Below are 26,518 nucleotides of genomic sequence, written 5' to 3' on the forward strand. Positions count from 1 at the left end.
GCGGGGGCCAGAGTTGGGAGCCGGCTGGGATTTTTCCGCATGGGCTTTCTACTGGAGAAGGAAGAGTCAGGCTGCAGAGTAACTCGAGATCGTGAACCACATCGCGTTAATTATGCCGGTGCAAATTTCACTCCTTTGGTTAAGCCTGCGAGCTACAGAGAGAGCTGTTCCCAGGTGCGCCCGTTTAATTACCGCGTGCCCTTTGTTAACCATCACACGCAGCCGCGTGGCCGGGCTTTGCCAGGCTCTGGCCGGGCTCTGGCTGGGTTCTCCAGCCAGGGTAGGTTTGCAGCCACCAGCTCATGCCTCTGCACGTCCCCAGGCCACGTACCCGGGCTCTGCTTGGGTCAGATAAATGGGTTTTAACCTGATTTTTGCTGTAATCTCCGCCTCCACAGGCCTTTATCATGCAAAGGATAAAACCCCAGCTCCCCCCATCCAGGGCTCTGCATGGTTCCATGGGCAGCTCCTGGGGGGTCCGGCTGGCCAATGCCCCCTGTGCCGAGTGGCCACCCCTTCCCTGCACCTCAGGGGCACCTCCAGGCTACGTGTGTTTGCAAAACGGCTTTTATTTGCTTAAATTCTTGCACTTCAGCACGCGGAGGCACAGCTCCCGCTGCCCGCTCCCTCCGCCTGCCCCGCAGCCACAGGCAGGGACGGGGTGACAGTCCCGCTGTCCCGGGCACGCAGCCCAGCGCCAGCCCTGCCAGCCCTCCCCTGCAAAAAATAGCAGCTTTCCAGTGCTTTATTTGTACTTTCCTTTTCTGAACTTGCCTTAAAAAGACGCAGAAGGGCTCAGTTTTCAAAGAACTGGCGTTTAAATGACGTTCTCCCCTGCTTATCCGGCTCCATCCTACTAAAACTCTCAGCTCTAGTCTTATTGCCGTACGAAGTGACACGCGTGGTACGTGCTGGGATTTTAACTGTAATTCACGGACAGATATAAACCTGCCGGGATTATTATAAATTTTATTCGGCAGGGTGGGAACGTTACTGGTTCAGCAGCGCCTCTTTCCGTGCTGTCTCTGCAGCGGCTCCTGTTCAACCGCTCGGCTCGCAAAATTTATTGTGTCGCCCACGTCTCGCAGTAATTCTCCGGTTTTTCAAATAATCCCAGGAAGAGAGTTAAACTGGAGCTTCTGCCTTAGCGTGTGGCCATCACAGAGCGTGCAGGGCCAAAGTCTGGTTTCCCTGACACCCCTGGTAAATCCTGTGGGCTTGGCTGGGAAAATTGCCATCCAGGCCATAAGGGGATAGGCTCCGAATTTCGAAATCGTGCTGGCGGGAGAGGGGGCAGGAGCGGTGCAGGGACCGGGGGGTACCGAAATGTGGGTCCCAGCGTCGCAGTCGGGGCTCAGACAAGGCTCTTACCCTCCTCGCCCACTGTTGCGGGCTGAGCTGGGCACCGCCAGACCCACGACGGGGCACAGGGTTTCACCATTGACAATAACTATCCCCTGGGTGATGTATAGGATGGAAGGTTTGGGATGCGGGATGCTGCTGGGTTTCGTTGCCCATGGGGTCATTGCAGCGGGGTGCAGAGGTGCCCTTGGGTATGGATTCAGCCCGACCCTCCTGAGATTTGCCCATTTTTCATCACCTAACATGGAGGCAACGGGGTTTTGCCTTTGGAAAGCTTTTCCCACCATCAAACCCTAAACCCTCCCTGCTGCCATCGGAGCCCGTTCCTCCTCCTCTGCTCCCCGCAGTGACATTTTTTCCCTCCTTTGCAGCCCCCGCCAACAGCCAGCAGCCCCCGCAGCCCTTCCCCGGCAGAGGTTGTGAGACCGAAGGGATGGGGTTTGTTTCATCTATGCTCACCTTTCCTCTGGCTCTGCATCTTTCTTGACGTGCATCACACATGCAGCACCTGCCAGCCCTGCTCATCCATCTCACCCACCTTAACCAACAGGAAACTCGAGGAAAAGCCCATAATCCAGTGGGAAGCAGGGATTGGATTCACAATGTGCTTGTACTGATGGAAACCATCCTTTACCATGTAATCAGAAGAAATGGCCATGCACAAACCCATCGCCCAACCTGGGCAACACATGGGGCGGCCTTGCGAGGATTCATGTGGCTCAGACATCCCTGCACACCAGTGACGGATGCCAGCAGAGGTTTCCACGACCCACAGTTTATGGCGGGCACAGAGAGTCACCAAACACCCCTTCACCTCTGGCAGCAAATTATCCCATCCCTGGTGCCAGCACAACACCGTGCATCCGCACACACAAGCCCTCCAAACTCCTATTTTGTTGGTATTTCTTATTCCACCAGACGAGCATGCCACTGGTGCGGGGGCTCACCACAATCTGCCCCTCTCCGTGTATTTGCTGGCTGCAAATGGGCCAGATCCAGCCCAGGGCAGGAGCTGCCGGAGGATTTTGGCCCTGCCTGATGCAGAATGGGCTCCCCATAAATTTCCCTTGGTTTAATCTGGCCGCTGAGCTGGGGGGGGACTTTCCCGATGACGGGCTGTCACTGGCTCACCTGTCCACTGGTAGGGCCAGTACCAACCGATGGCGATCAGACCGTGATTCTCCCCTCCAGCTCTGGTGATGGGCTGTACGATGTGCTTGGTATCCCCCTCCACCCACTCCATGCCCCCCTCCCTGCTGCTGGCATCACTTTCTGGATGCCCCAGTGCCTGGAGGCTGCAGTTGGGTGGGTTTTGCAAAGCTGTTTGGGGTTTGAGAAGGTGTTTGCATTCAGATGGATGGGGCTGGGGGTGGCCGCAAGAGCATCTTGTAAGTGCTTTGGCTGACAAACCAAATACCCAAATACCTCTCAAATCTCTTCAGGGCCCAGAAAATAGACGATACCCACTGCGGGAATCACCCCGAGGCCATCCTGGCCAGAGCCCCTGGCACGGCTTATCATTGCCAGGGCTCGCAGCGCTGCGCAGGGGATTTCTGAAGCTCTGATGTGATGCAGGTGAAGCTCCGATGTGCTGCGGGTGAAACACTGCTTCGTTTTGGGCAGTTGTCAGCTTCCTGCGGGCCTGTGCCCGCGCTGGCAGGGAGGGCAGTGGAACAGAGCATCATTGACCCGCTCCTGAGCCCGTTCTTTGTATGTGCTGCTGCCTTCTCCCTGACAAAGCCTATTTTCTAATATCCCACGAGCTTTCTGCTCTCCCCTGAATGGCGTCCGTGGGAGGCGAAGGCAACGCTCCAGCTCCCCGTGATGCCCCTCGTGCCCCCCACAGCCGGGCTCAGCCAGAGTCCTGCCTCAAAATGCTGCCCATCAGCCGCCCCTCCTGGCCTTCCCCCTCTGAGACCCTCAGGAACTGGCTGTGGTTTGCCTGGGGGTGCAGGAGGGGTGCCCGGGTGTATGGGAGGGGTGCAGGGGAGTTGCCCGGGGGTACGGGGGGGGGGGCAACGCTGGGGGATGCAGAGGGGAGGTGCAGCGGGAGATGCCTGTGGGGGTAGAGCAGATAAATGGAGGGATGCCTGGGAAGATGCAAGGGGAATGGGGGGAGGATACAGGCAGGATGCAGGGGAGCAGTGCCGGGGGTTTGCAGGTTGGTTGCCCGGGGTGGGGTGGGGTGGACAGGGGGCTACCCGGGGAGCAGGGCGGGGAGGACGCGGGGTGCGGAGGCACAAAGGAGGGTGCGGGGGGGGGCGCGGGAGGAACCCGGAGGGCAGTACTGGGGCGTGCAGAGGGATGCGAGGGGCTGTCCGGGGAGCGGCACCGTGATACGCAGGGGGGGATGCAGGGGACACGCAGGGGGCTGGTCCAGGGAGCAGCACGGGGGCATGCAGGGGAATGCAGGGGTGTACAGGGGGGTTTCCGGGGAGCAGAACTGCTGCACGCGGAGGGGGTGCAGGGGGGTACAGGACGTTGTCCAGTGAAATGTAGGGGGGATGCAGGGGGCTGTCCGGGGAGGCTGCACCGAGGCACGCAGGGGGGATGTAGAGGTGCAGAGGGGATTCCGGGGAGCGGTACCGGGACACGCGGGGGGGATGCAGGGGGTTGTCCGGGGACATGGCGGGGGGAATGCGGGGGGGTTGTCCGGGAAGCAGTGCCGGGTACGCAGAGGGGCTGCGGGGGGCTGGAGGGGTCGCGGGGGTTGGGGGGGGGAAGGTGCCCGGCGGCAGGCAGCGGGGTGCAGGGGGGTGCCCGGGAGCCGCCCCGTCCGCCGGGCGCCCGTTTTCCCGGCGCTGCTGCCCGGCCGGGCCCTCCCCGCCGCCTCCGCCTGCCCCCCCCCTCCCCCGCCACCCCCCGGAGCATCCCCCCGCCCCCGCCGGGCTCCGGGGCCGCTTTAAAAGGCGCAGCTCCCCGCTCCGCCCAGCTCGGCACCGCGGAGCGCACCATGCCCGCCGCAGCCGGCCCCGGCCCGGGGAGCGCGGCCGCCCCGCCGCCCGCCCGCCTCTGCCTGCTGGCCCTGGCGCTGGCCCTGGCCCTGACCGGCGGCGGGGCCGCGGCCGAGCCCTCCCGCACCGTCTACACCAACCACTGGGCCGTGCGGGTGCGGGGGGGCCCCGCTGAGGCCGCCCGCCTCGCCGCCGCCTACGGGTACATCAGCCTGGGGCAGGTAAGGGCCGGCGGGGGTTGGGGTGCTGCCGGGGGTGGGGGGGTGTTTGCACCGGGAGGCTGCGGGGGGTCCCGGGGCAGCGGAGTTGTCGGGGGTCGCGGGAGCGGAGAGGCGCGGGGGGGTCCCGGGAAACCGTCGGGGCTCCTGGGAGCGGGAGCTGCAGGGGGCACTTGTACCGGGAGTCTGCGGAGGGTCCCGCGCCCAGGGGTCCCGGGAGCGGGGAGTTGCCGGGGGTCTCGCACCGTGAGTCCTGGCACCGGGAAGCTGCCGGGAGTCCCGCGGCCGGGGGGCTGCTGGGGGTCTCGCACCGTTGCTCCCGGCTTCGGGAAGCTACAGGGGATCCCGGGACCGCGGTGATGCCGAGGGTCCCAGGGCCGGGAGATGGGTGCCGGGACCCCCCCGGAGCAGCCGGGATGAGGCCGATGGAGCGATGCTGGCGAAGCGCTTTAGCCCCGGGGGGCGGCCCCGGCCCCGCTCCCCCCGCCCTGGTGCCCGGCCCGGCAGAGCCGGGCGGCCGCTCCTCGGGGTGCCCTCGGCCCCCACAGCCCGCTCCCACACCGGCCGGGGCTTGCACAAGTTCCTCCCATCCCGGAAAGTGACATTTGTGGATTTAACAAACTTTGGACTCTCTGGCCCGCGTTTATCGGAGATTTTGGGAACACGAAGAACTTTTGCTTCCCATCCCCTGCAGCACACGGGTGCCTTAAAGGCGACTTTCATCGCGGCAGCTGCTTTTTCTCTCCAGTTCTTCCTTCTCTCTCTAAACCCAGATGCGAGCTGGTGTCCTCGGAGTTTCCTCTGGAGTTTATGGTCTTCTGCGTCGCTCAGTGCTGTTCTGGCTGGGTGGCACTTCAGGTTGTCTTCCTGCCAAGGTGTCTCCTGGGCTATAAATTATAACCTTGCCTTATATCACAACCCTGCTTTTAACTATAATTAAAGTCACGGGGTGCTGTGTAAACAAATTTGGGGGGAGAGAGACTGAATCGGGGACGCTTTCCCACACTGCTGTCTGTGACCTCTCATGGGGGACAACCCCTCGTGTCCCACCCTCCGTCCCTGCCCGCTGTGCTTGGCTCTTGCCCCACCAAAGCGAAAACCACTTAAATTATTCAAATACCTTTATCGCAGGGCTGGGTGAACGCAGTTGTGCAACCCAAAGGGCTTTTCGGTGTTTATCCCTGTTCAGCCAGAGAATATCTTGATTGAGCTTCCCACTCTCCCAGTTTGCATCAGTGTAACAGCAGCTCATGGTTCGGGGTTTTGCTGCATCCCTGTCCACTGGAGCATCTGCTCCCGTTCCCCCCCCAGCATCCCGAGCTCATCCCTGTGATACCAGAGGCATTTGGCCCATGGGTTTGACGCGACCCCGCTGGAGCATCCCTCCCTTCCCTGGGGCAGCCCAGCGCAGGCTGGAGAGCAAGGGAAATATTTGTGTGGTTGCATCAGGGTGTTCCTGGCTCCCGCCTTTCCCGTGGATACTGGGAGCTCGTGCACTGCTGAGGCTTCCCCAGCTGCTCACAACACCCTCCCATCAGCGCTCCAGCACCCCCACCCCGGCTTTTCCCACTGGACCTTGTCCAGGGTCAAACCCCAAGGAGCTGCTTTCCCTGCGCTCGCGGGTGACATTTGGTGCGTTGTGCTCGGGGTTTGTGGTGTGCTGAGGCCTGGGTGCCCCCAGCTTCCCCCGCTGTGTCCTCTGCTCACGGAGCTGCTGGGGACAGCACCGTCCCTGGTGACATGTGCCCTCCCAGGGAACCTTATCCTGCACAAAACCTGCTGGAAAATCCTGCCGAGGGGCTATGGACCTGCCCTGGGGAGACGGTTGGGTGGAAGCAAATGGTGGAGCCCAACATGGTGAGGGAGAAGGAGTAGTGATGGTCACAGAGATGGCCCAGCTGGGTGCAAGGGAAGGTCAGCCCTGTGTTGGTGGCTGGTGATCCCTTTCCCTCCAAGATGCGATCCCAGGGTCTCCTGACGTGCTCCTGGCCATGAAGGACATCACTGGGGTTTGCACACACAGACATCTGCCCCGTGTCCAAGCCGTCCCTGCGTGTTCCTGTGCACCAAGGCACCCTTAAACCCTTCTGGGCCATGACAGAGTGACACTTCCCTTGGGAAATCGTTTGTGTCAACTTCTATTTCAGCGAAGCAAACAAACAAAAGGAAAAGCTTTTACACCCCCAAATACCTGCTCATTCCTCCCCGCCGGTCTTTGTTTGCCGTGCTGCACCGGAGCGAGCCGGGACAGGCCCTGGCCGAGGGCACTGCGAGGGCTTCGTGGGGCCGGTGCCTCCAGCAGTGCCTCTGCTGCTGTCCTGGGGGTGGCGACGAGCCTGTTCCTATCCCAGGAACAGGATTTAGATGTTTTTTTAGCTTGTGCAGTGTACAGTGCTGTAGGGTTTGGGAGGGTTTGCACGTCCTCAGCAGTCTCACCTGCAGTGCAGGAGGTGGACAGGATTCATTTTGGGCTGAAATTGGAACTTTCCTGAATTCCTGTCATCTGGGGGATGCTGGAGCAATGGTGTCCTTGGAGCCCTGGGCTTGGTCCTTGCTGGGCTGAATCGAGCCATGACCATCTGAGAATGACATTCCTGAAGGCAGGAGGTCAGCAGCTGGAGCCCTTGTTCCTAGTGGGGATGTGGTGTCCCCAGGAGGGGAGCAGGCACAGACTCCCCAGCCAGATCCTCCTCCTGGAGGACCCCAGCACTGAGACAGCTGCATTTTTCAGAAATAGGATGGTTTGGGTGAGATGCTGGAAGACTTTGCTGTGATGGGGAGGGAAGGAATGGTCTTGGAAGTGCCTTGATTGGCTCTAGTGCTGCCCTCAGTGTCCAGCTCCCAAACAGCTCTCCTTTGCCATGTCTCCTTAGCTACAAGTGATCTTGAACCTGCTTGAAATACTAACGGCTGTTAATGAGGCAGGGCGGGTGCTGGGCTCATCTCCACCTGGCCATGCATCAGGAGAGCTGTGTGCTGCTGTGTGGAGCTTCAGCCGGGTGAGATTCGAAGCTCTCCAAGGATGGAGATCCCACCACCTCCCCAAGGCTGTGTGTCACCACCCAACACAAAGAGTTACTGTCTTTATACCCAAATAGGATTTCTCCCTTGCCAACTCGTTGCCTCTCATCCTTTTGCTATGTATCTCCATCTCTCTCAAACCACCTGGGTCCCATCAGTGCCATGAGTAGCTCCTTCAGCTTCAAACTCCCCTGTTTGATGGATGATGTTCACAGGTGTGTGGTTTCTTGAAAGCGGAGCCATCGATGCCCTTGGCACAGTGATGATGGCTTTGAAGGGTGCAAAACATGTTCATGTTGCTTTCTGCTTGCTTCACCTGCAGCACCAGCCAGGGCTTCGTCTGCCTCAATTAACGGGGTGAAGAAAACCACCTCGTTTTTATTTGAGGTACAAATTCAAGTTGCCTCAAAAAATCTCAAGTTTTATCTGAAACTTCAGCCCAAACCTGCAAATCGATTGGGAAAATTAAAATCAACCCTTGTGGAAATGAGAACCTCCTGTGCATGTTCTCGGCAGAAGGTAGATGTCCCAAAAAGTTGAGGTTGATAGTTGTAAATTCACTTGGGGAGGAAATGAACGTGTCTGGAGCTGCTTGGTGTGGTCTCCTGGGCTTTGGGTAGATGGACTTTAACCACAGTTGGTGGCAACCTGGACTATCTCCTTTGCAGTGGAGTGGGGACCTTTCAGCGCAGGTGGCTGTCTTCTGGCTGGTCAGGAGCTGATGGGTACGATTGCTCATCTTGGTGGCCAAGAAGGATCAGTCCTTGGTGAAGTCCTGTTGGAGTCTCTCTGTGCCTCTTGGGTTTTCTGCTGGGTTTTCCAGCATCCCCATGGCTGTGGCCATGGGACTGTGGCCTTGCTGATGCTATACACAGGAGAAAACCCAACTCTCTTGGATGTCTCCAGTACTCCCATCCCCAGGGGTTGCATTGCGGAGCCCTCACTGAGCTCACTGACCTCAAGGAGAAGAACTACAAAAAAAAAGGCATTTCTGAATTTTTCTCATTAGAATAGCTTAGGTGGAAGGGGGCCTCTGGAGGTCACTGGGTCCAACCTCCGCTCAGAAGCGGGGCTGGCTTTCAAGTTTGTCCCAACATAGAATCATAGAATGGTTTGGGTTGGAAAGGGCCTTAAAGATCATCTAGTTCCAACCCCCCTGCCACGGGCAGGACACCTTCCACTAGATCAGGTTGCTCGAAGCCTCATCCAGCCTGACCTTGAACACTTCCAGGGATGGGGCATCTACAGCTTCTCTGGGCAACCTGTGCCAGTTTACCTTAATTGTAAAAAATTTCTTCCTTATCTCTGATCTAAATCTCCCCTCTTTCAGTGTAAAGCCATTGTCCCTTGTCCTGTCACTACACGCCCTTGTCAAAAGTCCCTCTCCAGCTTTCTTGTAGCCCTTTTAGGTACTGGAAGGCTGCAATAAGATCACCCCGGAGCCTTCTCTTCTCCAGGCTGAACCACCCCAACTCTCTCAGCCTGTCTTCATAGCAGAGGTGCCTCCAGCCCTCAATGAGAGATTTTCTTATTTTTCCTTGAATAAATCCCAGGAGAGTAAAGAACGTGGAGCACAGGGTGCTCCTCCTGCTCCTCTCACCAGGCATCCCCAGAGCCTGGACTGGCGTCATCTCCCTCCCCGTCCTCTTGCAGATTTACATCGCGTGGCAATTTTGCATTTATTTCCGAAAGACCCTGTGCCTGCTCCGGTGGGGAACAGAAGTGTTTCTTCAGCCGATGCTTGTTTATAGAGCGTGATCCTGTTACAACGAGCGCCAGAGGGACCCGCAATGGGAATAAACTGAATGTTATAACCCTGCAAACCACAGGCAGAGCTGGTGGATGCAGAGCTGATCCACCCAGGCTGCGGGACTGGGATTCCCAGGCAGAGGGAGTGAGAGGCAGGGTGGCCTCCTGCAAAGTTTCCTTAAAATGTGGAGAGTTGGAGCATCCTCCGTCCCTTTCCTAAGTACGAGTGGATTTAAGGAATGGGTCTGAAAATCCAAATGCGGATTGCAGCGAGCAACCACTTTGCATGTAGATGTTAAGATGCACAACGGTGGAGGGGACCGAGGGTTTGAACAAACTTGAGCAGAAGCAAATGACAAAAATCACTGCTGGCAGTAAAGACAAGTTGGTGAAATGATGTTCTGGTGTAAAAGGCAGAGCAAAACTAATGAAATATTTAATGCTTGTAAGAGGCACTGACACATCTCAAGGTATTGAGTGTGATGAAGATGTAAGTAGTTGTCAGCGTCTCCTTCGGCATCTGGTCTGGACAAACCTGTTTGCTCCCCCTATCCTGTTGTAGCCAGCCCTGGTCTGGTCTTGGGGATGTCACCCCAGCTCCTGGGACACCCATGGCCTCAGGGACATCATGCCAGATCCTGGGTTGCAGGCACGGGCTCGTGGCATGGCTTGCCCTGGTCCCATGAGTCAGGCGCAGGAACTGCCACTGGCTCCCGGCAGCATCCAGCTCCTGGCCATGGGAGTGTTTTTTTTGGGAGAGAAAAAAAAAAATCGACCTCAAAGATAAAGGAATTTATACCAGAGACACAATTTGTACAGAAAATGTTTGATCTGGAAGCCAACTTTTGGGTTGTCCTCATCCCTAAGGCTGCGAATCCCTGTGGGATCCTCTCCATGCCTGGCCAAGAGAGACTGAGAGCCCGGCTGGTTGGGTAGCCCTGGGATTTTATCTGTGCTTTTGGGATGGAAAAAGAGGAGTTACGGTGCCTTCAGCTACTGGGATGAGAGGGCTGGAGGCAGTGCAGCCCCTGGGGTTTGGCAGGGTGGCGGGGCTGGCATGGCACTTTCCCGCAAACATGGGGCATTCCTGCTCCGTGCAACAAAAAAAAAAAGGGCGAAAACTTGTAAAAGAGGAGTGTGAGGCTTCCCTGAGCTGAAGCTGAAGGTAGCCACTGGGGCTGCCTTTCCCAGCTCGCCTTTGCTCCTGGGCTGCATGTATTGCTGGGGAGGGACACCAGGCTGGGCCATGTGCTTGCACATCCCTTGGGATGCAGGGTTGGTTTGCTTGGAGAGATGTGGGTTTTTGATTCTTGATGCTGTCCCTGACTCCAGGCTAAGGGTGTTTACAGCCTGTGCTTCCCAGGAGCATCCCTGGATTAGCAGGGATCGTGGTCACCTCTCCTTACGGGGCCGTTCTTGCTGCTGGGGAGAAGCTGGAGCATCGGGTGGGGAAAGGCAGTGGGATGAGGCTCAGCTCTCCTGGCCCCGCCGCAGCCACTGAGCTCATTTTTAGCTCATTATTTCAGCTTTTGAGCTGATGGAAGGCACTTTGCAAAGATGCATTTAACGGGTGAAAATTCATTAAAATGTTTTCCGGGCTCTGTTATGCCGGCGCAGCGCGGGGCCGCCAGCACTGTTTGCCGCAGCAGTGGCACCGGGGTTAGCGCCAGCATCCAGCATCCCCTCCCTGACCCTTGGCTTTCCCGGGGATTTTTGGGTTTGGGGTGCGATGAACAGCTGCACCGACGCATGAAGGGATGCTGCCAGCGCCAAAATAGGAGGCAAAAGTGGGAAAAGCTCATTTTTTTAAAAAAAACCCCCTTCTCTTTTTGCAGATCGGGAGCTTGGAAAACTACTACCACTTTCACCACAGCAAGACATTTAAGCGCTCGACGCTGAGCAGCCGGGGACCACACAACTTCCTCCGCATGGACCCCAAGGTATGGGGCTGGGCAGCCTGGGGTCCCCCAGCCTCTGTGAGGGCCAGTGGTATGGGGGTCCTCGCTTTTTCCCTGGAGGAGCCTGTTGGCTTGGCCTGGGTCAAGCGTGAGCCCAAGCATCTCGCGATGCCGTGTTATCCTTGAGCCACAGCCCTGTTCGTGCACGGGATGACTCACTGGACATGGGTACTTCGGTCAGTGATGAAAAGTACTTAGAGGTGACTAAATGCTAACATCTGCCTGAAAACCAGGAGGAAGAAAAGTGGGGGGAAAACAACAAAAAAAAGCCTTCTAGGACAAAAAGGCTGTTGCATGCTCGGGGTGTTGATCCAGTTGCCACAACACTCGCTGCCTCAATGGTTGCTATGTGTGAAATCCTTGGCAGTAGCTCTGCATTGCTTTTTCCTAGAGCAAGCATCCGAAGGGATTTTCGGTGCAGCTGAATTGACAAAAGTAATGGGGGTGTGGGGGGGAGAAGGCAAGGAGGGGCGGGCAGGACCTGGGTGAGCTGGGCTGGGGTGGTGGGGAAGGGCTGCGGCTCTGCCTCCACTTTCCTCCTCCCTCGGCTCCATCCGGCACCCAAGCCCTGCAAGATGCTACTTCTGCAGAGCAAGGGAGGGGTTAATGTGTGGGGCAAGTCTGTTTTTTCAGGGAAAGGGTGAAATAAATGCAGAAAAAGCACATGAAGGTACCTATGCTATGGCAAGCTGCTGATGCTTGCACCCATGCACGGCCACCCTCATGATGCTCCTGACTCCCAAGACTTTTCCAACCCACTCAGTATATCCCGTCCCATCCGCATCTCTCCAGAACCGCGCAGCAAACCCTGCTTTCCCCAGCCAGCCAGCTCTCCAGGTTTGCTGTTAAATATTTGGACAGGGTTTGTAGCATATTGCTGAGAATGAGGAGGCACAAGCCAGGCTGAGCAGAGGGGAACTGAACGGAGGGGAGCATCCAGGGGAGCATCCGTGCCCTGGAAGTGTGCTGGGCTGTAATTAAAGCCGTTGGCCCTCGGGGAGGTGCACAGGCATCCCAGCAAACGATTAATTCAGCTCTTGCAATTGAAATGAGTCTGGTTATAATGCAAATCAAATCAATTGGCTTTTAGCCTTATTAACATTTACCTTTGCTCGCTCTTATGGACTGCCAGCTAGAGCAATTAGCTCCCATTCTCTTAATCCTTCCTTATCACTTGGAGTTCAAAACCCCTTGGCATGCCTTGTCTCTGCAAATCTCCACATTTGCAAATCGTTTTGGAGATCTCGGGCATTTGGATGGACCAGGAACGCATCACCTCGAGGCATGAGGAGACGGGAGCTGGAATGGTGAAGATAGAAACAAATCTTGCAGAAATCCCGGAAGAACCAGCAGATTCAATCATTTGCAGATGTTGGGTGGTTCGTGCCTTCCAGGGGCTATTGTTTCCAGTGCTGTTATTTATGGGTTCGCTCTGCCGCGGGGGTTGGTGGTATGTACCATGGCTGGGCATCACCCGGGGTCCTGCTCCCCGTGGGACCATGCTGCTGCTGAGCCCCCCTCTTGCCCCAGGAGACTCCCATGGCCAGCAGCTGCTCCGTTTGGGCTGATAAGCGACATGGAAGGCGATGAAAGGGGAGAAGAGATGTAGCAAATCCAGCAATTTTGGGGGCAGGTCATGGTGGCAAGAGTGAGAGGTGTGGAGGGGCAGTGGGACGCAGAGCAGGGTCATGCCATGCTGTGCTGCCCCTCGTATGGGCTCGACTTGCAGCTCTTGTTGCTGGGAACTTTCCCGGCTCGCTGAGATGCTCCTGTTCAGCCTCACCGCTCTGGTCTCTTAATCCTCGCCAGAGGATGTCATGGTCTCAGTCCCTGTGCCTCTTGGCCATGCACTGTAGCAAAATCAACCCCCCCTAAATTATTTCTGCCATGCTTTATGGCAAACCCGTGCTGGAGCCGTCCCGTTTGTCCTGGATCTCCGCTTTAATTCCTGCACACCTGATGGAATAAGTCAAGCTAGTGCATTTCTGGAGCTGCAAAGGGAGTTGTGTCCTCACCTGAGCTGGTTATCATGGTTGGTGGAGCTGCCCTGGGTGCCTGGATCTGGGCATCACCCACTGGAAATATCAAGAAAGGGGGAAAATGAGGAGCTGCCCCTCTGGTTCCAGCCCAGGCGAAGGGTTTGGCTCCGTGATACATGTTCCTCCTCACAGGGTCCTTTGGTGCCACTCAGGGTCACCTCGTTATTGCTAATTAGGATTTGCAGGGATGGAGCTGAGATCCGCCAGGCTCAGGACTGTGTTGTAACAGTTTTGGCCATTTCTAGTAGCAAAAAGACTATTTGTTTGGGTTTTTTTTGTTAAATTTCCAAGAAGCTTCCCCCCACCCCAGCCGAGTGACGGAAGTTGGAGTTTCACAAGCCACGAGAGCCGTTGCAGGGATGCCCCGGGCTCCTTCCCGCTCACCCGTTGTTTTCCCAGGCCAGCCGCATCCATTTAGCAAACCTCCCATGAAATCGATGCTGTTAAACTGCTGATTTCTCTGTGTCCACGCAAGACTTCTCCATCGCCCCCGGGCTGCCAGCGCTGGGATCGATGGTGAGGATGGGAGCGTGGTGAAGATGAAGTCGTCCCCGCGAGGCACTGCAGCTCCTGGCAAAACCCCGCGAAATCCCACATCTTCCCTTGCTTCCCGCATCGAGCAAGCCGCAGGGAAAGGCGATCGCTGCAGCTCGGGCAGCGAGACCCACGGTAACACTGCCAAGGAGTGCTGCTTTAGGGAGAAAAGCCGGATTATTGAGCCGTATCCTCTATTTAATGTATTTTAGAGGTTTTTTTAGCTAGACCATGAAGTTGCATTTTTTTTGCTTCCAATGCTTAAATCCATTGTCGTATAAGCAAAGCAGAATGTTGTCGTCAGCCAAGGCAGCACGGAAACTCATTTTTCTATGAAATATCTATATTTTTTTTTCCATTCAATGTTTTTTTTCCTCTTTAAAACGTAGACATTTAAAAATCAAGCCCTAGGCTGGCGAGGGTCACAGCTCCCCATCCACCTCCATCGTTGGGCATCCGAGGTGGAAACCACACAAGAAGAACTCGGTTCAGCTGCCAGTTTTCACGTAAATGAGCCCAACGAAAACTTGCATTTTGGGGTTTTGTTCTTTTTGTTACAAAACCTTAGTCACAAGAATAGAGACGTCCCCACGAGCAGCTCTGCCATTCCCAAAAGACCCTGAGCTGTTGGGGTCTCCCCCCTCCACAGCTTTGGTCTATAAATTATTTTTTCAACCTATTTTCAATAAACTTGGGTTTCATCTCCCTGTGGAAGGCAGGAGAACCCCTTTTTCAGGGCAATAAAGAGTTTGGGGAGAAATTCTCAGCAGGGATGGGATGTAGCTGTTCCCAAACCGGCACCTTAGGCAGCTCCTGCCGCAGCAGTGCAGGCAAACAGTGCTGTTTCCCAATCCTGGCCTTTTCCGGCTCATTTCCCGTTTGATCGCTTCGCGTGTCGTGCCCTACTAGAAAGCAAACAAATGTCAGAGCGGTCGGCCCCAAGGCCATCTCGTCTGCAGCTGATGCCAAAAACACCTCTCCAGAGCTGGCCACATCCCCTGTGAAAGCATGGTCATCCTATATTTTTGGGAAACATGTGCTGTGCTTGGGTAAAGCTCCTGATTTTATTATTGTATTGGGAGGAGAGGAGCTCCAAGGATGAGCAGCCCTGGAGCTGAGTAGCAAAGTCTCAGGGCTGAGCTGCGGTTGCTGCCTCCCAGCCAGGGCGAAGGATCAGCCCCAAAATTCAGCCAAGCACCTGAGTCTTCTCCAGCACTTTGACTAAACACTTAAATATGTGGTTCGTCTCCAGCGCGTGCTTCAGTGCTTCGTTAAGCCGGGGGGGTCTGGACACGCGCTTGGAGGCGACGGTGTTTATGCTCAAGGGTTTTGCCGCACGGAGAGAGGAATCCGGTCCCTGGCTCGGAGAGCACGAAGAGCTGAGCCCCGGCTGCGTCCATCCATCCTTTATTTCCCCTAAAATGAAGCCACTATCTCCGCGGCAGCCCTGCCAAAGGAGCTGGGAGGTTTGCCAGCGCATGGGGTGATGCTGGGATGGGTCCAGGCTGCGGTTCGCACCACATCCCGCGGCCCGTTATGGTGGGTGATGCCAGGCTCCGTGCCCGTGGGCGATGCTGACCTCCAGCTCTCCTTGCAGGTGGACTGGCTGCAGCAGCAGGAGGTGAAGCGGCGGGTGAAGAGGCAGGTCCGAGGCGAGCCGCACGCTCTGCCCTTCAATGACCCGGTGTGGCCCAACATGTGGTACCTGGTGGGTATCTCCCCTCCGCCGCCCCCGAGGAACCCGCTGCTTTGCGGGGGGGCTCATTTATTTTGAATCAAACACGTCGTCAAATCATTCCTCCGCCTGGCCGGTAATGAAACACCTTAATATCAGCAAATGTGCTTGGCAGCAGGATTTAAAAATTGTAAATTAATAGGTGAGAGAGTCGAGTTTTAAGTGTTTCACCGTCGTTGGCAGCTCCTCGTTCCGATCTTGGGAGCAGCACGGCTGCGGCACCGATGAGTTTTTACCCATCCAAGAGCTGCAACTGAGTATTTACCATATTGGTTTTCTCCCACCTGCTTCATCGATCTGTGTTTGACAGGAAAATTAATTGAAAATTAAGCACGGAAAGGAAACGAGTGCTTCAAAACTGAAGAGCCCGCAGTATTTGAAATGGAAGAGGGGAAAAAAATAATAGGGAGATAGCGTCGCCTGGAGTAACTGCTACTGGGTGGCTTTGATCGATAGAGTAAAATTCTAACAAATCTACGAGTTATGTGGCAGGGTGTGGGATGTAAACTATTTTCTGGTTGATTAAATGTGCTCCCAGTCCAGGTGCTCGCTTAGATGGGTTGAAATGGGGCTGGAGCCCTTTCACAGCTGTCTTTTCCCCCCCTGTAGCACTGCAGCGATAAAAGCAGTCGCTGCAGGTCGGAGATGAATGTCCTGGCAGCCTGGCAGAGGGGCTACACTGGCAAGAACGTGGTGGTCACCATCCTCGATGACGGCATAGAGAGGAACCACCCCGACCTCCTGCAGAACTACGTGAGCTGGGGGATGGATGGGCTGGGACGGGTCCTCACGGTGAATGGATTTATGGAGAATTTCAGCGTATAAACGTATTTCAAGTCTGTGTATGGGCAAATCAGAGGAAAAGGTTTATTTTAAAAAGCTCAAGATGTTTTTAAGAAGGAAATGAGGTTTTTAGGCAAGAGGGTTTGGGGGAAACTCCCTTTGCAGCTGCCTGGGAAGCGGCCACCTCCCTCCAGCTCACCAGGGCAGAGCCAAAAACTTGCGCGGACTCGCTCAGCCCCAGCTCAAACCCCGAACGGCCGCGGCGGCGCTGCGGACAGTGCCGGACCCAGCAGGATTCGGAGCTTGAAGGACCGGACTCCAGTGGGAGCAGGATGTTTCCCCCTGGGCAGCCATCTCGCAGCAGGGGCTGCTGCCCAAAACTCTCTCTCTTGAGCAAATAGTCAGAAAATAAGTGGAAAATGGTGTTTTGGCCCAGCTGGCTGTGGTCAAAGCAGGACCACACCACTGCTGAGGCCACTTTGCCCCCTGCTGTGCCAGTATGTCAAATCTAATGGTGGCAATATGTTTTCAGGACCCTCTTGCAAGCTATGATGTCAACGGCAACGACCACGACCCAACTCCGCGCTACGACGCCAGCAACGAGAATAAGTACGTGATCCTGATGCTAATTGCTGCGGTGTCTGGGGTGTTCGGGGGTCCCCAGGGCTGCATGCCCCCCCCCAGGGTGTCTTCCAGATCCGTGGCCTTTCCTCATCCCCAGCACTGCAGAGGATGCTGCGTTGTGGGCTTTGCACAGAGTCATTGGGTTTAACACAAATCCAGCCTGTGGCAACCGTGCTAATTGCTAACGAACCCTCGAGCCATCGAACGGCGGCACCGGGGTGGGGGGCTCCCCGCCACGGTCGGGGAGAAAACCACGTGAGTCGGGCTGAGATGTCAAAGTTTGGACGTGCTTTTTGGGCTTTGGTTAAAGAGGGACGGGCACGTGGTGGTGCACGCGGAAAGGAGACGGGAATGCAAAATGCAGGTTGTGTCTAGGTTTGAAAAGTAAAGAGCAAATTGCATCGAGGTGCAAAATGCAAAGAGCAAATTGCATTTAGGTGCAAGATGCAAAGAGTAAGTTGTGTCGAGGTGCAAAATGCAAAGAGCAAATTGCATTTAGGTGCAGGATGCAAAGAACAAATCACATCTAGGTACAGGATGCAAAAAGCAAGTTGCATCGAGGTGCAAAAAGCAAAGACCAAATTGCATTTAGGTGCAAAATGCAAACAGCAAATTACTTTTTGCATTAGTTTCCTCCATCCCCCAGCTCTTGCTGTGAGTTTTGGATAAGGGCTCTCCAGCTCTTGGGGCACTTTCTTCCGCTGCTGCAGCCTTGGGGCCAGTTTTTGGGTAGGAGGTGGCCGGGAGGGATCCTCCACCACGGGACATGAGCTCACGGGGGATTTCTCCTTGCAGGCACGGCACCCGCTGTGCGGGGGAAGTGGCGGCAGCGGCGAACAACTCATACTGCATCGTGGGCATCGCCTACAACGCCCGCATCGGAGGTGAGCCCGGCGCCTGCCTGCACCCCCCTGCCCTTCCCCAGCTCCTGAGGGACCACGGCCAACCTGGCTGTGCTGATGGGCTCCTGGGGCGGGTGGTGGGACGCTGTTCCCCCCAACTATTGCCAGGAGAGAGTCTCCTCCTTGGTGCCCTGGCTGCAGGGAGCCCTGGAGGGGCTTGGGGGAGGATGGGTGATATGGGGTGCAGGGGACCCCGGCGCCATGTATTTTGGGGTGGAAACCTGCGTGGGCTGCATCCTTGCTGGGAGGGTGCACGTGGAACAAGGACATGGTGGTTTCACCCCAAAAGTCCACAGCTGCTCTCAGGGCAGGGGGTGTCTGTCCTTGGCATGGCTGTGTTTGACATGGTCGGTGGTGCTGGTTTGGCTTCAGAGCTGAAGTCTCGTTTGTGAGATTAACGTCTGCAGATGAGCTGCTCGGAGCGGGGGGGTCTGGGGAGACCCCCAAAATACCCTCATGAGGAAGAATGCCCTCAAGGAGGTGGGGGCCTGAGCTGTGCACAGTGGGGGGACCTTTGCACGGTCCCTTGAACAACACGATGCACAGGAAGCAAATGAATCTTCATCACCAAATTGAATCCTGGTGGTAATTAGCGTTACTGAGCTCATTTGCATTAGCATAGCTGTTTTTGGAGGCTGGTTTGAGCTGGGACTGCTCTGGCCAGGCCAGGCTGGTGTAGCACCCACCGGGGAGGTGGGGGTGCAATGTCCCATCTGAGCAGCTGGAGGGGACAAGTGCCTGAAGCCGGGTCCTCACCAGGGGTTTTAGCCCTGTCCCCGGCATGGCTGGAACAGGAGGGGGGATTTTACTGCAACCCCTCCTACCACCCCATGTTGGGAGACGTCACCGTTGGGAGCACGGACACAAGCACCCATGGGTGGATTTGGGGCTTAATTCCTTCTCTTGGCTTGTCCATCCCGGCCGTGTAAGAAGGAGCTTTTGTTAGGGCTGTGTCTGCGTGGGGCTGTGGAGCAGCGGGGTGCCTGCAGGGAGTCCTGCTCCCAGCTGAGGTTCCCCATGCTGGGAGAATCCCCTGAGGGAAGAAATAGCCCTGGGGAGGGTTAATGGGGGGACTGGCAGGAGCTGTAACAGCTGTGGCATATTCCATCCCATCCCATGCCATCCCATCCCCTGTGCCCCCCCCACATGCGATGGCTTCTTGCTTCTTAGAGGCTTCTTGCCCCAAAAAAAACATCTCCAAGCAGCAGCAGAGCAAAGCAAAGTCCCCGGGGGGTATGTAAGGCAGTTTTGCATCCTGCAGGATCAGGCCCCTTGCCTTCATGCTCCTTTTCAAGCTCATTTCTCCGCAGCAGCCGTGGAGATGAGCGTTACTCGTTGACTTTATAATGACCTATGGGTCTCATATTAATTGGCCTCCTTTAATGAGTGCCTCGCCTTGGGGGTGTGCTGGGGAGGCGTCGAGTGATGCAGGGCACCTGGCAGCGGGCTTCCCACAACGTGAACAGGGAAGAACCAAGCCTGTAGCTGTATTGAGTTTGAGCTCAGGGAGGAAAATACGCTATAGCTGCAGTGAGAGTGATTTTTAGATGGATTACACAAATAAAGCAGGGATTAATGAGCAGGGCTTGTTGGGGAAGGCTGTTTGTCACACTCGGAGAGCTACCATCTAATAGTACGGCTGCTCTTCGGCGCTCTTGCGTTGCTTTTCATTCGCTCCGGGCGAAATACGTTGCTGCTCAAGGAACAAAAGGGGCTCCTGCCAGTCTCTTCCTCCTTCCCCCTCTCCTTGACTGCTCGCTTCGAAGGCTGGGATTGCTCCCTGTGTGGCAAAGAGCTCGTTTCTTTTGCAGTGTCCTTCCCCGCTCCCTCCTGCTCCCTGTTATTTAACTGGGAGGTCCCCGCGTTGTGGGTGGTTGGCTTTGGACTCTTTTGGGTTGACTGTACGAATCTTATGAACAAGGCCAAATGCAAGGTCCTGTACGCGGGTTGGGGCAATGCCAAGCACAGGCAAAGGCTGGGTGGAGAATAGATTGAGAGCAGCCCTGAGGAGAAGGACTTGGGGGGAGTTGGTTGATGAGAAGCTCAACATGAGCTGTCAATGTGCGCTGGCAGCCCAGAAAGCCAACCGTGTCCTGGGCTGCATCCAAAGCAGCGTGGGCAGCAGGTTGAGGGAGGGGATTCTGCCCCTCTACTCTGCTCTCGTGAGACCCCCCTGCAGTGCTGCATTCAGCTCTGGGGTCCCTGACATTAGAAGGACATGGAGCTGCTGGAGCGGGTCCAGAGGAGGCCACAAAGATGATCCGAGGGCTGGAGCACCTCTGCTATGGAGACAGGCTGGGAGAGTTGGGGCTGTTCAGCCTGGAGAAGAGAAGGCTCCGGGGAGACCTTCCAGCACCTTCCAGTACCTGAAGAGGCTACAAGAAAGCTGGAGAGGGACTTTTTACAAGGGTGTGTAGTGACAGGACAAGGGGCAATGGCTTTAAACTGAAAGAGGGAAATTTAGATTAGATCTAAGGAAGAAATTTTTTACAATGAGGTTGGTGAAGCACTGGAACAGGTTGCCCAGAGAAGCTGTGCCTGCCCCATCTCTGGAAGTGTTCAAGGCCAGGTTGGATGAGGCTTTGAGCAACCTGGTGTAGTGGAAGGTGTCCCTGTCTATGGCAGGGGGGGTTGGATGATGTTTAAGGTCCCTTCCAACCCAAACCATTCTATCTATGACTTTGAGTTGACTTTGAGCTAATTTTGGGCTGACTTTGGGCTCGCTGATGAACATGCTTACATTTATCAAGCATAAAAACCCATCCCTCAGCTGGTTCTGCGTGTTGTGGTGCAGCCTAGACACTGGGCTCAGTTTTTCACCCCTTCTCCTTGTATTTTCTTGTTAACACGACAAAGAGAGGAAGTTTTTGGGAACTGCTCTGCTCCCTTGTTTTATATTTCTAGGCTAGTTTTTGGCTGGTAAGGGACCGTGTCAGAAAGAGATATTTAAGTTGTCTGATGTCCAGAGCTCAGCTCCAGCTGTAATGACATCTGCCTGCGATTGTTTGCTTTAAGAAAAAAATACATGTGGTAGAGGAAATGCGTTTTTATAACCCAGACTCTCCCTGGCCGGCAAAATACGATGCTGAAGTTTCCAGCATCTCTTTCCTTGCAAAGGCGGTTTCTGGGCAGCCCTTCGGGGAGCCTGGCACCCTCTGCCCGCCATGCGGAGCAGGAATCTGGCAGGAAAGGGTGACGGGAAGCGGAGGGGGTTGTCCCCCCGATATCGCAGCATTTGGAGGTTGGGATGGGCAGCAATCCCCTAACCAGTCCCATTGCTGGGCTCTGCCTGTGATTGCTCCGGCCGGTGCCTGCTGGCATTCCTGGCTGGAAGTGAGATTGTCGCAGGTGGCAGCGTCGTCCCGCCATGGGTTGGGTCCTTGGCTTTGATTTTGGCTGTGCAAAGCACAGCCTGGGGCTTCCCTGGGGGCTTCTCCCCATCCCAGGCAGCAATGGGATTCGGTGATGTTCACAGTTGTCCCCACTTGCTGGGAGAGGCTTCATCCCACTGATATGCCCGAAACCAGGGGGTGCTGTGAGCGTTCGGGAAATACCTGTATCTTCCAGGTGGCGAGATGAATTAGGTAATTAATTAAAAGGGGGACAAAAAAGATTTTTAGTGGGGGGGATTTTGCTGCTGGGGACTGCAGCACCGCTGCTGCCGCCCGATCCCCGCTGATGGAGGGGAAGTGAGTTTTAACCCCCTGCTTCTTCGTCCATTGCCACGAAGCCAGCAGCGCAGAAAACTTTCCGAAATAGCTGCCCAGCGTCCCGTTGGCGCGTGGGGCCGCGGGTCAAAGCTATTCCAGGCACAGCTGAGCCATGGGGTTCCCGCCGCCGTTCCCAACGCCCTTTGATTGCGATCCTCGTGCTGTCCTCCGAGCCGCTGAGCCCTAATGTCTGATGTTTTTGTGCTTTTAGGCATTCGTATGTTAGATGGCGATGTAACAGATGTTGTTGAAGCGAAGTCGCTTGGCATCAGACCCGATTACATTGACATTTACAGCGCGAGCTGGGGGCCAGATGATGATGGGAAGACAGTTGATGGACCTGGTCTATTGGCCAAACAGGCTTTTGAGCATGGCATTAAAAAGGTGTGGATCCCGCAGCGCCCAGACGCGCTCGCCCTCCTCCTCCTCGCCCCGTGGGAAACGCGTGCCGGGGCCGTGGCCGGCCCGGGGTCCGGTGCGGGGACGGGCGGCTCAGCCTCTGCCGAGGTGATGCCAACGTTAGGGCTGGGGTTGGAGCGGGGAGGGGGGGCGGGAAGCGAATCATCTCTAATTTTTCCTAGTTTTCCCCGGCATCCCTAAGAGCTCCGGTGGATTTTGCGACTGAGGGCGGTGACGGCGGGAGGTGCCCGGCGATGGCGCGGCCCCGGTGGGACCCCGCGGCACGGTTCGTCCCCGGCGGGAGCTCCGGCAGAGCTCCGGCAGAGCAGGCAGAGGCCCCAGGTTGAGTTTGCGAAGCTCTGCCGGGCTGAGAAACCCAGAGAGGTTCTTGGGGGGTGACTTTGCACCTCAAAATGTCCCTCTGAGTGCCGGCGCGGAGGGAAGCGGCTGCTCCCCCACCATCTCCATCCCCCCTCCTTCACCATCCCCAGGCCCCCGGTGTCCTCTCCTGGGGGTCTCCATCACATTAAGCATTTCTCTGATTTTCCCCCCAAAATGAGTGGTGGTATCATGGCTGGGGGGAGACGTGAGTGCCACCACAGGATCCGGCCACAGAGGCACAGGAAAAATTCAGATTGTTGTCCCTGAAATCCTCCAGCGAGAGGGGCTCAGGCAGTGTCACATGTGATTGACAGCTGTCAATCCCCACCGGAGATGCCCCGGCCTTCCTGCACCCCTTCTCTTTTCAAAAATACCCAATATTGGCTAAAAGCATCAGGAAAAAAGACCTTTCTTGCCAGCTTGGCAGCGCCACGGGTAAGTGTCGTGGCAGCTCGGGGCTCCGCAGTGGGCATCCCCGGGTGCTTCGGTGCATTAGGGGTCCGGAATTTTGCCAGCTGCAGCCCTAGGCTGGGCTTTGAACCCCCCCAGCCTTGCTCCCTGCCTCCCCCCCACCTCTTCCCGCAGCACGCCGGGATGCGGGGCGGCTGCGGGCCGGGGCGGCGCAGCCCGCCTGTTATCGAAAAAGAGGGTGGAGTGGTTTTCCCACTATTTACTTGATTTCCTGCCGGGGCGGTGAGCCTGCCGAGGAATCCATTGAAGTGCTGGGGAGTTCACGCCGTGTAAGCTGCTTTTTAGACCTTATTTTTGGATAAAAAATATTTTGCTCCATGCAGGAGCAAACGGGTGGCAGCTGGTTACTTGCCAGGGATATTTGTTTCTGTCTTCCTGGGGAACGCCAGACCCTGACACCCCCATTCCCCCACTGCCACCCATGTTTGCAGCATCCACTCTCCCGCATCCAAAGCTCTTAGTTGCCGACTTCTCCTTAAATAACGAGGAAAGCCACAAGCAGATGGATAACCGCCACCTTTAGCCCAAGCAAACAGCTGTAACCGAGTTATAAATCCTTAAAATTGAGTTTTTAATGGAAACATTAAAATAACCTTTATCTATTAGCGATAGGACTGCGCTGGGGTGATTTATCATCTTGTTTCTTGCTCCTTCAGCTGCACCTTATTAGTTCCTGAGCTAACGAGGGGATATTTCTCCCGGGTTCTCATGGAGCGTCGCTGGGCAAAGCTCCAGCAGCGCTGGGGGAGCGGGGAGATGCTGTGCATCTCGCATCCGACCGGCGCGCTGCTGGGGTGAGCCGGATCATCGCCAGCCTTGGCCAGGGAGGGATCCCCTGGTTTAAATGATGCCCAGATCCAGGTTTTATAGCAGTCGGGAGCCCCTTGCCGGGATGGCATTGGCTTAGGAGGATGGCGAACACAGAAGTTGGGAGTTTGGGGTCTGCTCGTGGAAGTTTTGGTAGTGTTTTGCTGGAGAGCAGAGGGAAAGCGTGTGTTTTTCCAATCTGAGGGAATTGCAATACGCAGTGAGCACTGGAAAACGCTGGCAGGTGTTAGATGTGCATCGCTGTGGTGTCATATTTGTACCTCTTTGTGTCCTTGTCCATCCGTGCTGGCTCCGAACCCGCTTTCCTCCAGCGCAGCCCTGCCCAGGCATCCCGGAGATGGGAGTTTGGGCCAGGACCAAGCAGCCTTTCTCAGCACCCGCGGCTGTGACACTTGAGGTGTGGGATGCGAGGGAGATCTGGGCTCCCTGTCTACTGATCCCAGTCGAAATCATTGCTACGTCCCCGCACGCCTTTGGCAATCAGTGCCTGGTTTTATTTCTCCGATCAGTGATTTTTGGGAAAGCCTAGGTCGCGTGCCTTGGAGGTGGGCGGATTTTAGTGTTGGAGAGCTGGACGGTCGCTGCCTGTGCCGAGCACGTGGGCCGGGATGCTGCCACCTTGGAAATCCAGGAAACCCTGGCAAGAGGGACTGGAGGTGCCAGCAGCAGACTCGGTGGGCTGGCGAGCTGGGTCGAGCTCTCCGCGATGCGGGGCAGGGCAATAACTCCCTTCGCGCTCACGCTTTTTCTTGCAGAGCTCCAGACAGCTCCGTTAGGGAAATCCCCACCCAGTTTGGCTGGGAGGCAGCCCAGATAATGAAAACTTTCATAAAGTAAGGAAAGAGCCTGACTTAGCCTGTGTATCCAGAGGCAGGGTCAGCTCAGAGAGCCTCTGCCCCAGGAGGAGGGCGAGACAGGTAATAAACCATCCCTCTCCCCCCAGTGCTTAATTCCTCCAGAGTAAAGCTGCTTTTTTATTACTATTATTATTATTTTTTGTGGAGGAAGCTGCCACAGAGCAGCGGGAGGAAGGTAAACACCAGATCTGCCCAGGCTAGTGCCGAAATCTCTGCGTGGCAGGAGTAGCCGTGGGCAGGACGGGGCTGCTCCGCCACCGCCGTGTGCTTCCATCGCCTGCCAAAGCCGGCGGCGTGCCGCCCTCCCCGGAGAGCCGTGCCTTACGGGGCAGGGAAGTGAACCAGCCACTTCATTTCCTGCCCCAAACCCCCTTGGGTCACCAAAAAAATCCTCCCTTGGGACCGCAGCACCCTGTTTGTGACCCCCCCCACGGGGCTGGGTTGTGCCTGGGGGTGCAGGTCCTTTGGATGGAGGATGGAGCGGTTGGCCCCCATGCCGTCGGCTTCGTTAGGGGCCCCTTGTTGGCACTGGGGCCACTGTTGCTGGGCGGGATTTTCCTCCGGCTCTGGGGAGATCCGGGCGACTGGCGCACCCCTCCCGCCCCCCCAGTTCCTGGTGGGCTCTTGCAGCTGTACGTGGTGGGGGCGGCTCCGTCAGATGTTCCTGCCAAGGGATGGGAAGGGGAGAAAAGGCAAATAACCCAAAAGGAACCCAAATAAATGTCAAAAATAACCCAAAAGAAACCTAAAAGATAGGCTGGGGGAAGGTTTGGGTGGGTTTGCGAGGGGCTTTGTGGGCTCGGGCCAAGGCAGGCGTGGGTTTTGGGGGGTTTCCTGCTGGTTTCTCCCACGGGGCCATCCCTGCACCCTTGGGAAGTGCCGTGCCGGTGTTACTGCCTGGTCTGGGGGCTCTGAGCACCCTAGACGTTTTCTCCCAGGAGAGCCCACGGAAGATGCCAAAATCTGTCCCGCCGGCGGCTCTCCCGTCCTCACCAGGAGTCCCTGCCTATAAAACCGGGGCCAGCCGAGCCGTGGGGCATGTTTATGGGGATTGATCCAGGGGGGCTGAGTGCTTGGCAGGATGGGACCCATCCTTCCGCCCTAACCAAACCCTATGCCCAGACCCAAAAATCAGGTTTACCGATGGCATCCCAGTGCCGGGAGAGGGGCTGTGCCCACCTCCCCATGCCAAGGTGGCTCCTGGTCCTGGCCAAACACCTCCTCTCACCTCTCCCCATCCCCTCTCTGCCCGCAGGGCCGCAGGGGCTTGGGGTCCATTTTCGTCTGGGCGTCAGGGAACGGCGGCAGAGAGGGCGATTACTGCTCCTGCGACGGTTACACCAACAGCATCTACACCATCTCCATCAGCAGCACCACCGAGAACGGCTACAAGCCCTGGTACCTGGAGGAGTGTGCCTCCACCCTGGCCACCACCTACAGCAGCGGGGCTTTTTACGAGCGGAAAATAGTAAGTTTTACCCTGACGTCGAGCGCGGCAGCATCCCCCGAATGTTTTCTGCGTGGTTGGGCTGGATGATCGCTCGGTTGCAAGAGCCAGGCTTTGCTTTTAGCTCTGTGGTGGGTTTTGCTCGTGTTTTTTTTTATGCTGGAGGACAAAATTGCTCTGGGAGGAGCTCAGGGATGCGGCATTTTCCCTGGTAGATGGGTGAAAGGGCTGGAGGTTTGCAAAAATACCCGTGCAAATGTTTACTGGTCCCTCAGAGTGCCTGCTCGCTGTCCTCTGCTTAAAAAAGAGGGAATTTTCAGGCTTTTTAGCCTAAGACAGAGGAAAAAAAAAGGGAGAATGGAGGCATTTGGCAGGGATGCGGCAACTCGAACAGGGAGCAGAGACTTTTTGGAGGCCAGGAATTGCCTAAAAATTTGTGCACGTGTGGCTCTGCCAGCTGAGCGAGCACAGCGAGGTGTCTCCTTACCCCCATGGGCTTCCCACCGCTGCGTGGAATTAAATAGGAGCCAAAGCCAACGTCGTCTT

General features: G+C 56.3%; 1 protein-coding gene across 2 annotated transcripts in view; it reads left to right on the top strand.

The window, feature by feature from the left end:
* Positions 1 to 4,315: 4,315 nt before the first annotated feature.
* PCSK6 (proprotein convertase subtilisin/kexin type 6) overlaps positions 4,316 to 26,518 on the top strand; it is a 35,881-nt gene continuing 13,678 nt past the window's right edge. For both annotated transcript variants that reach the window (XM_086620672.1, XM_086620674.1), the window contains exons 1-8: positions 4,316 to 4,537; positions 11,140 to 11,244; positions 15,433 to 15,543; positions 16,180 to 16,323; positions 16,886 to 16,962; positions 17,773 to 17,861; positions 21,801 to 21,973; positions 25,781 to 25,993. In XM_086620672.1, coding sequence (XP_086476798.1) covers positions 4,316 to 4,537; positions 11,140 to 11,244; positions 15,433 to 15,543; positions 16,180 to 16,323; positions 16,886 to 16,962; positions 17,773 to 17,861; positions 21,801 to 21,973; positions 25,781 to 25,993 — 1,134 coding nt within the window. The remainder of the gene's footprint in view (positions 4,538 to 11,139; positions 11,245 to 15,432; positions 15,544 to 16,179; positions 16,324 to 16,885; positions 16,963 to 17,772; positions 17,862 to 21,800; positions 21,974 to 25,780; positions 25,994 to 26,518) is intronic.

The sequence above is a fragment of the Tauraco erythrolophus genome, chromosome 14 (assembly GCF_009769465.1).
Source record: "Tauraco erythrolophus isolate bTauEry1 chromosome 14, bTauEry1.pri, whole genome shotgun sequence".
NCBI lineage: Eukaryota > Metazoa > Chordata > Aves > Musophagiformes > Musophagidae > Tauraco > Tauraco erythrolophus.